Consider the following 16,889-nt stretch of genomic DNA (forward strand, 5'->3'; position numbering starts at 1 on the left):
GATTTGTCTCTCAGATGGGTGAGTAAACTGATAATGAACTATATGTCAAATGCTGTGCCCTCGTGCCATTTTTCATCACGGTTTGTGACAGTGCTAACAAGTTCACACAACGTCTCATTTTCAAACAAAGCAAAGCACGTGTAAGGATAGAAATGCTTTAGACATAAATGTAACTTCGAGAAGGAAAAAAGAAAAACGAGAAAGAAACAAAGATTAAAAACAATGAAATAAAGACAAGAGTAACTTTTTCATAGTGGAAGTTCAACTGATTATAATTAACAATGGTTGTGTTTACTGTTATCACTGATGTAAATGAACATGTCAGAAATGTACTTTTCATCTCATATTAGTCCATGTAATAAAATACCTGTCAGACAAACTGATGGGAAAGCAGGTCAAATCCGGTCTTTTCAAGATCTGTAGTGTTTGCTTAGTATTTAAAGCGGCTATAATCAATATTTTGCATTAACAATGGATTAAATGCTTATGTCTACAGTTGCTTTGAGCTCTGTGGAGCTTTATAACATATTTCAGATCGTTGTTTTTGTTTTCCACCTGCAAGTTGACCGTTTTGGTTCACTCACTGCTCTTATCAACCTTATTTCCAGACAGAGCAGCTGTCCTCAGTAAACAAGCTCTGAAAACCCACTGTACCTGCCCAGCGACAAAACAGACAAACAATGTTAGTGAGTAGCTGGTGAACATGGAGCAGCTAAAGAGAGGGACAGATATTTCCACTGGTCCAAAAAAAAGAAGAAGAAATAAAAGAAGAGAGAAAACTGGATTTATATTCGCCATGTGGACAGATGCACGACTCCAAATGAAAGATAGTGTTGCTCTGAAAGCAGACGAACGGGAAGATGTTTTAAGTAAGGGGGGGTGCTGCCAACTGAATATACAAGTGTGACAACATGTATTTTTAGTGCAGAACAGGGGCTCTGTGGCAATGTCACTCGCGACAGTAACAATGACAATGGCAACAACACACACAACCATTCACTAGGCTAGCAGTCATGCCACACACGCACACACACAAACACACAGTCTGTGTAACCTATCAGCCATAGCGTTCCACATCAAATTCTGCTGCCCTTCATAGTTTTAATGATGCTGTCTGATTATAGGCATGTTCAATGAAACACACATACCAATAGATCCATTTAAGTCAACCTGCCTGCTTTAAATAACTTTAAAGCCGTGAAGCCTTACTGTTCCAACGGCCCGCCCGTGTCTTCGTGTCTATTGACAGGCGCGATACCTTCATGTTTGTATTCATATTATACACCATTAGAAAGCTACGATTCACATGAATTGATAAACGCAAACCATTCCAAGATAGAGTCACAACAGGAGGCACAATGAACACCGGACAAACAACAGTTTATGAAATTGACGCAACATTGAGATAACTTACCAATTATACCTCTCAGTGACCCACAAAACGATAACACTAACAAAACAGTCTGGTAACATCGACAAAGGTCAAGACGATCCACTGGAGTAAAAATATTTTGTCCAAGACATGATAATAATCCACAGAAAGATATAGTCACCTGAAAGAATCTATTTTCAAACCTCTAGTACTCAATGCCGTTAGCATTTACAGTGATTCTGGCCACTGTGGATAAAAGTTCACCTTTCAAAACAGACCAAAACCCTGTTTCTTCTCCAAATAGTTCAAAAACAGCCATCAGTTTACCACAGGACAGGAGGACTCCTGCTTTGGACAGGAGTTTTCGGCTCATTTTTACTGGACTAGAACTGGTAACAATAACTGTGTACCATATCAACCTAAAAAGTGATGATATGTCAGTGTTGTGTTTACAGCTTGTTTGTGCTGCCTTCAAGTGACCAAAAAAAATAGTTATTCCAGGTTCCAGGAACTAATTTGTAGAAATGTGCTGTCATTAGACATAAATGTTCATCTACATGTTTCGCAGCTGATGGTAATCGTGAAGTCAAATCCCTCATTGATGGAGACCTACATTTACTACTAGGGATCAATGAGAGAATCACTGATTATTGATCTGTTATCAAATCAGGGATAATCAAAGACTGAGTGTGCCAGGACACAAAGAACAAGTGGTAAGCGAATGATGCTGATGCTGAAAATGTTTCTATTACAATGAACAGCCAGCAGGAAAAGGAAATGAAGAGAAAATGTGAGCATGTGCAAAAGATATTGCATGGAAAAAAATAGAGGGTTTAAAGATACAGAAGATTATAAATGATCGCATAATCTGGGCTGAGCTGACGATCGTGACCTGTTTCATAGTAGTTACAGTAAATCATGTGCAGCAGACAAACAAGTTCTTAGTATTCAACCTCAGGAAAATTTCTCCTGTAGGTAAAAATTCATAGAACGGCAAGGGCATACAAAGATGCATGTTTAAGATGCAAGTGGCAAAATGGCACAGAGAGAGAAAGATAACAGAGTGAATGTCAATAAGGCAGATCAGGAGCCCTTGAATGGTTATGGTATGGATTTATGTGTTCTGACATCCCACAGATGGTGTGAATTAGTCAGGGAGGGGGTGCCAGCACGAGGTCAAGAGAGGTGACCTGGCCTTCAGCCTGCCACTCGGGAAACCAAAGCAACAGACATGTGAAGCCTCCGCTGCAGTGCAACAACCCAGAGGCTGCTACAGCAGCTGTTATTGAAGCTACAGAAGCGAGAGTGCTCCCGTAAACTGCCCTAATCTCATCATCCTGAGAGATAAACAGCACTGAAAGGAGCCACAGCAGCACAAACGGACATAAAAGCAGGCTGGGTGATAGAAAAGCTACATTGATTTTGACAAAAAGGGAAAAAAAAAGAAAAGAATTTTGTAAATATGAAGATGCACAAAGCAGATCAAATGGGTTTCTAAATGTGTAATGATTGATTTTTGTTTTTTCATTGCCAGTAGATGATTTTGCATCTGAGACTAGCTTTCTATTAGCTGGTGCTCACTGGTAATATGAAAGATGATAAAAAATAAATTATTTTGTTGAGGATTATTCAAAGGCAAAGAGTAAGGGGCGTCAGCTTTGCAAGCAGCTTTGCAAGGTTTTCAAGCCGTTTCGGTGTACCTTGAAGAACGACATGAGATACTTAATGTTCCATAAAACAAAGAAGCACAGAGAATTAGCAGATTGCCCGAGGAGACAATTACCATATGTTTGACAGAATGAGGGATGGAAACATAGATTTTAAGCAGAGAGAGATATGACAAAAATATATAGTAAATATGTAGAGATAACGAGAGAGGCTCACCTGATTGATGTGTTTCAGTTTGTCAATGATCTGATTTATTACAGGGTCGGCTCCCTTGACTTTGACTTCAGGGTTGGTACTCTGAGCCTTGATCCCATTGCCCACCACACGGAGGGTGTAGCTGTGAATAAAAGACAGAGAGTCTGTAAGGATTTCCATAGATCCATCAGTCATGTTAAAGTGGTACTTGTACTTGAGTATTTTCATCTTATCCTTCTACTCCAATACATCTTTCAAGGGGAATTTATTTTACAGCTATTACTCGTTACTTTTCACATAAAGATTATACATTAAAAAGCATGTGATAAGCTTATGAAGCACCATGTATTGTTAGAGATTAAATCAAGTGATTCCTAAACTTTTTATAATATTATTAACATCTAATCTAATCTAATAATGTCATATACAGCAATATATAGTATTATAGTATTTTTACTTTTAATACTTTAAAAGACCAGTGTGTGAGATTTAGTGACATCTAGTGGTGAGGTTGCAGATTGAATTAACTGAAGCTGAGCTCATTCTAAGGTAACCAAAACACAATGATTCTTATTTTTAGGTGGTTATACACTTATGAAAACATAATTATGAATCTTCTTCATTTCTGCCAGTAGACCCCCCTAAATCCTACACACTGGACCTTGAACTGCAATTGAAAAAGCATTCGTGTTTTGACTTTAGCAGTAGTTTAAATGCAGGATTTTTGCTTTCCACTGAAGAATACCCCTGCTACGTGTCGGAAAAGCAAACTCAATCAATACTGAAAAAAGATCAATGTTCCGAACTCATCCAAAGGTGATGATACCATTCATTTGAAGGCATACTTTGGGGTTAAAGTGGGATCCGTGAGGAGGCATGATTCGCCTGCACATGTACACATGAAAGTGTGTCTCTGCTGCAGTGTGAAGGCTGCATATTACATGTACTGCTTTATAAAATCCATACATCACGGCCGTTACGACCTCCCTCAGAAATGAAAGTATTAAACCACACCGTGGCTACTACATATTGAACTCAACTATTCATTTATGATTTGTGCCTTAACATTTCAATATGTGGTATTAATCCTTGTTTTACAGCAGTTCATTGTTGTTATAGCCTGGTAATAGGCTTCAGCTCGCCTCAAGGACTCCTCACTCTTTAGTTTCAGTACAGTCTGTCAGCTGTAATGACTCTGACCCTGACGGCCAGTGAGTGAGCACAATCCTCTCACATCTCAATCTCCAGCATATCAATTAATCAAACTAGTAGATCAAGGTAAAGTCACTCATTGTTGAAATACCCGCTGAGCTCTTTGTGCATCGTCTGTGTGTGCATGTGTGTGTTTGCAGCAGTCCTGACAAAAAGCGGACGACACAGACCACCATGCTGTCAGCGCAATGTCACTTTGAACTTAAATATGTGGATTAGAGAAGTGAAAATTAAAAAAAAAATCAATGGCTAAAACGACTGGTGGGTGATGTTGTAGCAACTAACACAAATTGGGTGCATTCTTCAAGCAACACAAGGTCAGAAAGAAAAAAAAGCATGAATAAATAAAGTGCAGGTACCATGGGTACCTAATTTATTTAAAAGAAAAGGTGGGTGGCAGAATTCAGATTTAGCCATGATGTCTGGGTCCTTGAGGTGTAATTTTGATGTTAATTTCCTACACGCCGAACTTCCTAAATGTGATTAGTTTTGGAAAAATACTGCTGCTATTCAGTGTCCTTTTTTTAGTTTTTAATCAGCAGTTAGTCTGTTATGTGCACTTTTTCTTACGAGGCTCTTTCTTCACTTTTTCTGGCCTCTGTCCTCTCCGTCGCTGCTGTGGCTGCTGTCCTTCTGGCAGCCACATCAAATGAAATATTAAAGTCAACATTTCAAATCTGGCCACAAGACAGTGCTTTGGTAATTTAGAGAACAGATGCAGATGCCCATAGTTGTGTTCATAAAAATGCATTTGTTGGATAGATTTATTAAAAATAAAAAATAATAATAAAAAAAAAAAATATATAATATAAGTCATGTCATTTGTTCCACCAAGTGTCATCAACTGTCTAGATAGATTCTAGATACATAAACAGGCTTCCATACAGTAATGTGGAATCAAGAGCAGGCAAAGGCTGTTTCACATAATTTTTTTCCCTTTTGCACATGGAATAAATACATTCTTCTGCATCCGAGGAGTCTCATACTTTGCGTGGTAGGTGTGCAATTTTTCTGAGTCTATTGAGTTTGTCTACACAACCTTGAAAGTGTCTTCTGTAAAGCCTGGATTCAAGAGAGCGCATCCTTTCACAATTCCTTGATGGAAATAAAAAGATACAGCTTTGAGAATTTTCTTCATTGTCTTACAGCTGTGCAGGCTTGTGTGCAAGCAGCAACCTGAAAAATGAAGCCAACACAAAGCACCAGAATCCGCAGTTACTCCAATGGCCACTTACTGACAAAGAAAAAAAAAAAAACCTCTTGAAGCTGAAGCAACATCTGCCAGCCCTTGATCAAAATTATGTTGCTGTGTTGACCTTTCCTCAACCAAAATTCAGCAGCATCTTCTGTTCACATGGAAGTTAGTCTGGATGTCAGAAAATGGAGACGTGTGGGCCGACCTGCTACATGTCGTACATTAAAGTTGGGAGGCTGTGTAAAACACAAAACAGAATCTTATTTGCTAATCCTTTTTGACATTTACTCAACTGAAATCAGTACAAGACAACACATTTAATGTTTTACCCCATCAATTTCATTGATTTTTGTAAATATCTGCTTATTCTAAATTTGATGCAACAACATGTTTCAAACATGTTGGGACAGGAGCAGCTAAAGACTGGGAAAGTAGTGGAATGCTCCAAAAACACCTGTTTGGAACATTTCACAGGTAAACAGGTTCAATGATAACAGCTGATAGTATCATGATTGGGTATGAAAGGGGTATCCATGAAAGACTGAGTCATTCACAAGCAAGGATGGAGTGAGGTTCAACACTATGTGAAACACATGATTGTATAAAGGATGTTACTGCATGGGCTTGGAGCACTTTGTAAAACTGCTTGCAAATGACTGCATTCTGTTTTTCTTTACATTTTGCGCAGCGTCCCAACTTTTGTGGAATCAGGGTTGTATTGCAGAGTAACCAGGTTACTGCAGTGCATGTCAGCAAGTTCACAGGTTTCCTGCCATAACATGATTTCTCAGAATAATTCACCTTCTTGTGCGCAACTAAAGACACTGATCGACCAAACTCTAAGTGTCAGAAGTTAAGGCCCTGTTCGCTCGCAGCAGCAGGCCCCTGCGGCTGGAGGCTCATGCTTTTGGAATAAACTGCACCTGAACCGTTGCACTGGGGCTACGATCCCACTGCCTCCAGCTCTGTTTAATCCCTGGACACAACTGCTGAGATGGAGATTGTATGTGTAAGAACTGGAATGAAGATAGGCCTTGCTGGGTCTGGCATTACTATATTGTTTGGGGTACACCTGCTCAAAAAGATAAATACAAAAAATCAACAAAGGGAGATTACTGTGTCTACTTTGACTTGTGGCCTTTGATAATCTCATAGATTGTTCATAGTTATCATGAAAGACCATCCTATGTAATAAATAGTGCAAAATCCACCACTTCATGACCTTTAGTGTAGTCTTTCTCCTCATTTCTGTACACTGTGATTAATAGCAGATTGAAGAGATTACATCAGAGCCATCTGTGCCCAGTACTACCCAATGAAAATGTGCACGGCCACACATCTATCTATAAAAAAAAACTGCACATTATTACGAAAACCTGTTTTGCATTGTGAAAAACACAGACATGCATGAATTTAGTGCAGTTAAATGTGGAAGAAGGTATAAAATATCACTGGTATCCAAGCACGTACACGCATGCGGGCAGCTCCTCTTGCATTCAGTAAGCAATGTGTTTCATTATGCCACTGGGATCCATAACCTGAAACACATACAATTTCTTGTAACATGCTGCAGGGCTGGCAATGCAGCACAAGGGCTCTCCTGGGGTTGCAACACCAGAAAATAAGGGCCTGCTCCTTAAAAGGTGTCACACATAAAAAAAGAAATGTTGATCATAGTCATCATATATTCTTCAGTGTGAGTAAAAAGCACACAGAAGCATCAACCACAACCTACAACAGGATATCAAACGGCTGAGTGATTGCCTGTGTCTCTGTAGACCAGCAACAGGATCTTGTAATCCATATCCTTCTCCCCAAAGGGACGCTTGGTTTGCATCTCATCTCTGCTCACACTGCTGTTCAGCCCCAGATTGAAAATTTCAATCATTTTATTCTTGGCTCTTATCTCCATCTCGTTCAACTATATTTGTCTGTGAGTGCAAACCCCTCACGCCTGGAACAAAGAAATCTGAGGCCTTCTTTGCCTTTTTCTGTGACTTCAGGACAGAGTAGGATTGCTATGTCAAAGTAATTTATTCTGATTAGCACGACTCCTCTCCAGACATCCTCAATCCAGTGTACTGTAACACTGTGGTCAGGCATAAAATGCAGATGCAAGCTACTGTGAACAATCTGATGCCTTCTGTTTGCAATATGTTTGTCTTGGGAGCATCATCTTATCCGTATCCCTTTGATTACAGAAGCCCCTTTCACACCGGACAAAAAACCACTAACATCTGGCTTTTGTCTTCAGCGGGACAATCGGCATTCATTCCCGGGTCAAATGACTCTGCAGTAGTTATTATGGGCTCCAGCTCTGATCAGCGGTGATGGAAACGTGACACCCGGGTGGACACGCTAATTTTCGCCCCTCTTCCACCAGAATGATGACACACATTGAAGCTCTGGACGTGTGTGCGGAAATATTGCCTGATATTAGACACAATGTCATCATCTTCGTCAACATCTAATAAAAGATATAAAAAAGTAACCACCATAATGTGGCCTGCATGCTGCTGTCTACTGCTCCTTCCTTCCGGCACGTTGGTGATGTTGAAACAGAAAGTCAAACTCTTCTGTTGGCAATAGGGGAAAGTCTGCATATACTTGCAAATTTTAGTGTAAAAGTGGGATAAGAAAACATCCAGATAGACAAAACACCTGCTGAGCAAGTAGTGCACAGTGTTTTTTTCCAATGAAAACAGCTTGCTGCATGTGGATGAAGGCGGTTCTATGAGAGCAGAGTGAACCAGAACAGTAGAAGTTGTGGGTCGGACAGTTAAACAATGAGCTAAAACTCATGAAGGTCATGAAGCCGAGAGGAGCTTGAGATTCGTGTTCATCACTACAAGAAGCCCCTTTGACAGCCACATTGTTTTCCCACTGTCATCTAATGTGATGCATTTTTATCATAATTACAGCCACTTTAACTAATTAACACCATTAGAACGGTAACTGTCACTAACGTGTGGTCATCTTCGCTGTTTTGTGTTTTCTTTATTTGCTATGCTGTCATGTGCTGTCAAGCTGGTGGAGATCTTTTCTTCACTTTCTTATCTTTTGTCTATTTGCATGTGTTTCCTTAAGCTCTCAGGTCCACCGCGGTGTTGTATAAATTGTAGTTTAAATTCACTGTTAGGCAGAATTCAAAATAGTGGCTGGTTTTAAATGCATTACATATTCCCTTATTCCAAAAAATGCTTCATCTAAAAGCAACACCATCAAACAAAGACGCAGTGTTTCAATCTGCCCGTTGTCATTTCTGCGAGCAGTTCACTGATGGCTGCTGAACTTTCACATCATTTAACTCGCAGGTCACAGAGTCCTGATACTGTTTTAGATGAATTAGTATGTTTCTGTCTCTGAGGTATCAATGTTGAGCTGCAGCTGAGTTTGCCAATTAATCATTGGCAGTCACCCATCTGTCTTTCGATTGTGTGTTCATATGCATAATTATGAAGGTGATAAATAAGACAGCGTTCATTCAAACTGAGCCTGAGTTTTTACACTTTTTTCTGTCTAATGTGTGAAACCAACCACTGCAAACCTGTTAAATGAGGATATAGCAAACCACCAGGCAAGAGCCCTTTAGGATCATTCTAAATCTAAAAACAATGTCAAATCAAGCTTTTTTTTCCAGTGGTGTAAAAAAAAACAACAATAACAACAGAAGCCAGTTGGCTGTCTAGATGCAGAAATGTATTTTCCAGAGAGCACCTTCATCAAAATGTTATGGAGAGAGGAGTTCAGTGGCTCGGGAGATGAAGGAGGTAGACCATGCACACTGTTCATGGATGGCTGAGTGAGAAACAAAGCATGCCTGCAGTTAGTAGGCTAGAAGGCAATACCTGCCTTCAAGTTGTCACTGAGGAAACAAAAGTCCTTCTGGCTCATTTCCGAGCGCAGAGAGGATCTGGGAGAGTCCGCCACTTCAAAGCAGCCAGTTCACTTAAAGCTCAAAAGGACAGAAAATACTTCAGGCAAGACAATGGAACATATGCAGTTTAATGTGTAAAATCAACATGAGGGCCATGCTTCAAACAAACATCTGTTTGGTACAATAACCCAGAGTTAACATGGTAATAGGGATATTAACACTGCAGCACTGAAATTGAATAATACATCAAGACTGCAACACCCCCTGCAGTAAATAAGTGTATATTTATATTCCACAATGTCTGCACAAGTCACAGCAATGCTGCTTGGAACGTCACTTTTATTTGTGCACAAATTCTGAATCAGATAAAGTAATTGACTGACAAAACTTTGGCAGACAGGTTGTAATAAGGTATTTTCATAAAGGATTATTATAATCAGGATTACAAGGTTTGCTGGTATGTGTATCTAGAACTGTGTACCTTTACTGAGAGCTGTGACAAAGAGGATAATACAACAGCAGTCAACAGTGCCTCTGGCAAAGATTTAGCTCCAAACATCACTACTGCCATGTTTGTTCCAATTACTAGGAAGCCCTGAGCCTTGAAGTTGAATTGACTTGTGCCAGGAAGAGACTATGGAATTAGCCAGACAGAGCTGTTTGAGCAAGGTGGCAGCGGTAATTAATATGGTCTGGTAGTTGGTCGGTGGGTAATGGGCATTTTGTGTCAGGAATCTGTACTTACACTGTTGTTCTGACATGTTGGGACTTATGCAGAGACAGATTAAGTACAAATTCATACACACAAAGTGAGAAACATAAAAGAAATAATGTGTAAGTGCAGTCTAATGGCTGTGAAGAAAACACCATTTTGAGGAAATGAGGAGAGATTGCCAACATCAAAGCAAAGTAGACTGCATAATGGGAGCATATGATAATGGCACTGTCAGCTGGAGATGCTTATCAACAGTGTCCTGATGGGGACACAAAAGTATGGGAAAATAACACATTTATATTTAATTTACTGATGTTTATGCTGAGTGGGACTTTGCTTGTAGTTTGTATCTTTTTAGCCAATAGAACAACATTCAAAATGGCACATTTGATGTTTTTTTTTTTTCTTTTTTTTTAAGGTTTTTAAGGCCCAGAAAACCTATTTTCTAATTCTGCTGATAAGAAGAATGATAAGGAAATATTATGATTTGACGGTCCGGTGAATGGACTTAGTGGCATCTAGCCGTTGCAGAATGCAACATGGTGGTGCAACATGGAGGACTCTGTGGAAGAGCACTGGGATAAGGCTGGGGAAATATCACAGTCAGGAAACAGGATGCATTGAGTTTTTCAATATTCCACCAAAACGCTCCGCTAACCTTGTTTTGTTTAAGAGTCTTTTACTAGTCCAAACCTGCACATGGGATGCATGTCAGCCTCCAGTGTTTAAGCGCTGTGTGCATCGAAACGCCCACCTCCACCTCCCCATGAATCCTCTGCAGCATAAAAATGTCAAACTGTGTCTGCTAATGTCTTTTTTTCTAAGATCGGTGGGTTTATGATGTGTGTGTATTCTCATAGGGTTGTTACTATATGCTGCTTATTTGTTAATTTATTGTGAAAAGTTCCCCATGGCAACAAAAAAAGTATATTGATCTTGAAAACCTTCTGGGAAGAATGCTGTCAGTGAGATCAACACTATGCTTCCACTAAAACATATATGGCAAATTAGCTGCATATAAACATATTTTGAAGATACAGTGGGACTATTTGATATTAGTGTGTCCACATGAATCAAATATTACATGTTTTATGCTTTGACTTCTCACTTGACTTCACTTCAAGTGCATCTGACTTCAGGTTTATGTGCCCGTTCAGTCTCCTTACCAGTGACACCTTAGGAGGGGCAACTTGGTGACTAACTTGGTGTTTGTTTGTTTGTCTATTCATTCATGTTTTTTACAACGCGCACTGCTCGGGGAAATTATGACAGATGCTCTTTAAACGGCACAGGGCCCCAAATCCCTGCACAAGAGGGGCTCAGTGCGAGCTGGTGGAGCACTGTGCTGAAGCTACAGGGGTCAAGTCAATACATGATTTTATTTATTCATTTTTTTCACCACTTCTCTCAGTAACACCGTGCCACGAGCACACTTTAGTGTTAACGGCCAGTGATATGAAAGTCAATGACAGATTTCAATAATTGCATTTCAAATGGCGCAAGTGTGGAAAAACAAAGCTGATATCCATCAGCAGCTGAATGAGCACTGGCTGCTGTATGTTCAGCTTTACGGTTTCCGACACTGTTGTTGTCGCTGTGATGTCCCCTGTGCACCATCCTCACCTTTATAGCACCAGCTAAACTCTTTGTGCACATCCCGAGCAAACCGTATATAAACAGCATTCCTCCAACCTTTTAAACACATTTACATAAACAAGTGGCAGCATATGGCGCCGCACCTCTCTTAACACTGATGACCAAAATGACACCCACCTCCCATTCACAGAAACCCATTATTAGGGTTATAAAAAGCGTGTTATATTGTGCTGATAATTTCCCTGCAAAGCTAAGTGGCTCTGTGTGCATATGAGCTACTGCATCATGCACGCTGTTAATGCCAAATAGATATCAGAAGTCCTCAAATGGCAATGGAACTTTTATAACACCTCTTAAATATTTGAGTTTTATGGAAGGTAATAAGGACAAATGGAAAAGTTGGCTATCTAGGAGGGACAATGGCCCCATAAAAGCAGATGGTCACCGAAAGAGGGAATTTTTAAAGATCTTAATGCCCCATAAGGGCGATAACGTTCAGAATTAAACAGATGTGGTAAGAGCAGGGCAGACAATAAAAGATTCATTAGGGCTTTTATGATATCAGTGATCAACATGTTCACGTTGAAAATAATATTCTGCCGTATTTTCTTTACAATGCGCGAGCACTGTATCTTTTCCATCTGTCTTAAAGTTTTATGTGACTGCAGAGCACAAATAAATATCCCACAGAATTTCATGCACTGATTCCTTGGTCTCAATCCAGTGCAGATTATCAAAATCATCACTCTGATGAAAAACATTTTCCCTCTCTGGCACAAAACTTAAGAGGCTTAGTCATCTTTGCCATCTTCATCTATTGACCGAGCTTGTCCAAATTTCAACACCTGCTTCACGGAGACCTCGAGAAAGAACACTGGGAGGATGATTAGGAATTTATGAGGAGTTCTGTAAACATGCATAAACAAATCAACAAGCCTTGAGCAACACCCTTATTCCCAGGCTATCAAATAGTGGAGGCAGCGAGGATGTCAGGTTTAAAGTAAACACTTAAGCAATGATTGGACTTCCTCTCATGCCGTTTCATAACAAGGCATCTATGCAGCCCAGCAGAGGAGCCGAAGGAACACAAATAGATTCCTGCGCCACTCTTGTGCTCTGATACTTAAGCAGGATATTATCATGTAATTTGTCCATGCTATGCTCAGCAGTGCTGCAACCCTCACTGTCTGTAAATTATCAGTCCTTTACTTTCAAAGGTATGAGCAGCAGGAAGCCCACAATTTCCACAGCCATTTAAGATACACGGAGGTAACAGCCCGCAGATCCGTACCCTTTTAATCTCGTGTCGGCAGAGTGCTGCATATCTGAAAATCGTGGCTTATTGTTGTCATTTTCAACAGTTTTTTATTTTTAATAAAAAGATATTTGTAGCTGTGTATTAAGGGCAGTGGTGGAAGAAGTATTTCATTGAATTAAACTACCACCACAATGTAAAAATACTCCATTACAAGTAAATAAAGGTACTTTTGATACATTAACATATACACAGCAACTTCCATTTCGTGCTCTTGCCGTGATAGAAAGAAGAGAAATCCATCACTCGACTATAAATTAAAACCTTTGCCATAGGCGTCAAGCATAAATCCAGCTCAAATGTTAAATCACAGTCACATAAGGCCCTTTAACAAAGTAATGATTAGGGCAGCCGCCCTCTAGCATGCACAAACTAAAAAAGTGTAAAGATAATGGGGAAAAATATGAAAGGAAGAAACCTTGGGAGCGATAAGACAAGCAGGAACTCCTTAAAGGATTAGCTTCAGATGTTTTCAAATTTATCTTTCTCTCGTGCCTTATGTATGTTGAGAGAGTTACTGGTCGCTATCATCATTCCTGCTCTCGGGCCATGAGGAGATGCCACGCCATCATAACTGCACTGTACGAAATATGGCACAACACCCATAAGTGCTCGCTCCAAGCAAAGTTCAGACAAATCTAAAATGAGGCTTTAACTCCCTTAAAGCAGCTAGAATTCATATATTTAGATTTTATTTTAGAATATCAATCAATGACAACATGAAAACAATGTGACAACATGAAAGGGGTCACTAGTAGTGATGAACCTACAGAGAATCATCACCAGAATCTGCAGCTTGCCTCCACTTTCTAGAGCTTTTTGAGCCTCAGCTCATTGTTTTGGTGTCCAAATTATAATTTTACTGTTTTGGTTCATTTGCATCGCTCTAAAAGTTGGATTGTCAGGTGCAGGCAGCTGTTTTTAGTGAAAAAGTTCTAGAAATCCAGAGTTAAAGGAAAGTGAATATTGAGCTCACATTCATCAGGTGGCCACAAACTTGACTTCAAATGAGTGATAATGTTGCTCCGTAACTGCAGGATGTCTAAATAAATAAGCAACTGCTGGCAAACGAGTTTATTATATCAACCTAAAAGGTGCTGATATGTGTTCTCAGCTTGAAAAAAAAAATGCAGGTTTAAAGCCTTGAAAGTCTTCACACCTACAGTACGTGTTGATGAGGGCACAGATGTGCAAAGGAGCCATTAGTTAGAACTTAAGTTACCCAGGTCACATGGGTATGTATCCTGATAGACATGTGTAGGTTTACTGCAGACCTTGCGTACTTGAAATAAAAGAAAACATCCAACTAACGGGAAGTCTCCCTCTGCCACGGCTCAGCAAGGAAACACTTTCCAGGATGTAATTTCATACTAGAAGAAAATACAGCGTTGGAGGATATCCACATGATTTGTCTAATTCAGGCAACTGACGCCTCGTATTAGCGTCAGCTGAACTTTTGAATGCACTGATGCACAGAATGAGGTCTACCCCTGTCTCTTACATCGGTGTATGCTCGCTATGGATTTGTATTATAATAGAGCTGAGAAAAACCAGACCTGTCCTGAGACCTGAGATGAGGGTTATACTGAAATGAAGCATTGCTCCACATGCAGGATGTGATGCACTGCACTAATTCAAGGTCCCACAGAGACGCCACCAAGGCCCAGTTTAAAGCTCCAGGATATACCATGTGAGGAGGCTTTTTCGTCCTCGCATCTCTGATTATTTCACCACAGCTGGCAGGAATAAGTAGCCGCATCTGCTGTTTCTCCTGCCACAGACACTGTGATCCACCACGCTGTCACTACACCTCTGAGAAAACAGATCCACAGCAGTAAACAACACATTTGCAGAAGGGACCAAAATACCAACAGTCTAATCACCCCAGTGAAGCTGTTTGTGGATATTTGTTCTCAGCCCCATTCTTCTTTTCACTCAGCGTAACAGCGGCTGAATGGGCCAAAGTGAAAAAACTGCTGCTGATGGTAAAGAAGCTCATAAACCTCCCGCTGGCTCTCCAAAGCTCCGAGGTGAGTGACAGCTACAAAACACCAGTGAGAGTGAGTCGCATTCACCGAATTTAAAAGAATGACAGTCATCAATGGAGGGCAAATGATTGCAGCTGCAGAGAGGCAGCCTCTGCAAAGAGTGGGTGGAAATGTTGTTTTGTTCCAATATCAGCCCTCTGTGAATTTCATATTGGTTATTAATATGCATGATACATACAAAAGGAGATGTTTCGTATATTACATCCTCCCTCATTGGTATGAATAGGGTGGACAAAATAATAAGGACACTTATTGTGGCTGTGTAACATGATACAATTGCAGCAGTTGATCTTTGACCATGTGAGGCAACTGGATTCAGGAGATTTGCAGCTCCCTGGTGGTCTAGTGGTTAGGATTTGGCGCTCTCACTGCCGCGGCCCGGGTTCGATTCCCGGTCAGGGAACATTCCCTCTGCCAAATTTCCCCAGTGGAGGATTAATAGCTGAGAACCCACCTTGCCAGGCTTCAGACCAATCAGCAGGCGTGGTTTAAGAAGCGACTGTTCACTCGATAACAACAATGGCGGCTCCTAAACAGAAGCGCGTAGATGCTGCTGTAGCATCAGTTCTATCAGGACTGGAGAGTATTTCTTCATTGAAAGAAGAGGGAAAAAACGGCACTGAAGACTCGATTACGTCATGTGGTTTGTTGCTCTGATTGGTTGAAGTTAGCCTGTGATGGACAGATGGTTCATCCATCCACTTGACAAGTATTTTTCAAAGCGCCTGCCCTTTTACAAGTAATGTCCATGAACTTCCCAGAAGGCTCTGTGCAACAAACCATGTGGTGCAGCAGGTTAGTTGAATTTAAATTTCAACAGAAACTGGACATTATAAGCAGGTAAACCTGCGTAAACACTGTTTAGCCACCTTGCCAAATCTGACATAGCATATATGAGGTTCCCCCTGGGCATTAATGCACATACTGCAGCACTTCACATCACTCTACACCTGTTAGTGCTGAGTCTGGGCTCCCTGTCACAATTTTTACTTCAAATCCTAAGATGGCTCATTTTGCTCTCTGTTTCGACTTTGAGACAGCTGCATGGAGCGACCATTGAATCACCACTCACTCATGCGACGCTGGAAGTAAAACAAGCATCCCACGATTTTGAGAAAGTGTTAAAAGGAAAAAAAAACACACACACACATTCAGAAGCAGCCCAGGAGTCTGGTGATGTTGACACGTGTACAAATTCAAAGCAGGAGGCAGGAAAAACTGTCCAAGTTGGATGTAGATGATTTTCTGTTCTGGTAAATATTGCTTAAGGCACAGTCTGTAATCCAAATGTAAACAAAAGGGCAGCCCCACTGACAGAATTGCAAACACTACACTGAAACCTGCTATAAAATGGCTGACAGATCTTGTAATACCAGGACTAACACTACACAACAAACTGTTGTTTTCTCATGGCGTTAACAGGTTGTTTACATCAGTGGCGGCTGTAAACACAGCCGTAAAATTGTAGTTTCTGTTAAGACGAACTGAACTAAAACTCACAAACTGCTGATTATGAGTCAAACTGTTGGCTTCATGAAGCAGCTTTCAGTCTAAACACATCAGTCAGCTTTGCGGCTCTGTTACACTCTAAGCATCTCAAATCAAGACCATAAAGACTGTTTGAATAGAGATTGCTTTTCTGACATACAGGCTGAGACGTCCATACATCCATACATCCATCATGACCCTCATAGCC

At 40.5% G+C, this 16,889-nt stretch overlaps 1 protein-coding gene and 1 non-coding gene across 2 annotated transcripts in view; one reads left to right on the top strand and one right to left on the bottom strand.

Moving 5' to 3' along the window:
• gpc5a (glypican 5a) overlaps positions 1-16,889 on the bottom strand; it is a 121,250-nt gene that overhangs the window by 61,521 nt on the left and 42,840 nt on the right. Inside the window, exon 7 of the mRNA XM_076730204.1 lies at positions 3,257-3,377. Within this exon, the coding sequence (XP_076586319.1) occupies positions 3,257-3,377 (121 nt within the window). The remainder of the gene's footprint in view (positions 1-3,256; positions 3,378-16,889) is intronic.
• Positions 15,525-15,596, top strand: trnae-cuc (transfer RNA glutamic acid (anticodon CUC)). Its single transcript has one exon. It is a non-coding gene; the product is annotated as a tRNA-Glu (tRNA).

The sequence above is a fragment of the Chaetodon auriga genome, chromosome 1, assembly GCF_051107435.1.
Source record: "Chaetodon auriga isolate fChaAug3 chromosome 1, fChaAug3.hap1, whole genome shotgun sequence".
Classification (NCBI taxonomy): domain Eukaryota; kingdom Metazoa; phylum Chordata; class Actinopteri; order Chaetodontiformes; family Chaetodontidae; genus Chaetodon; species Chaetodon auriga.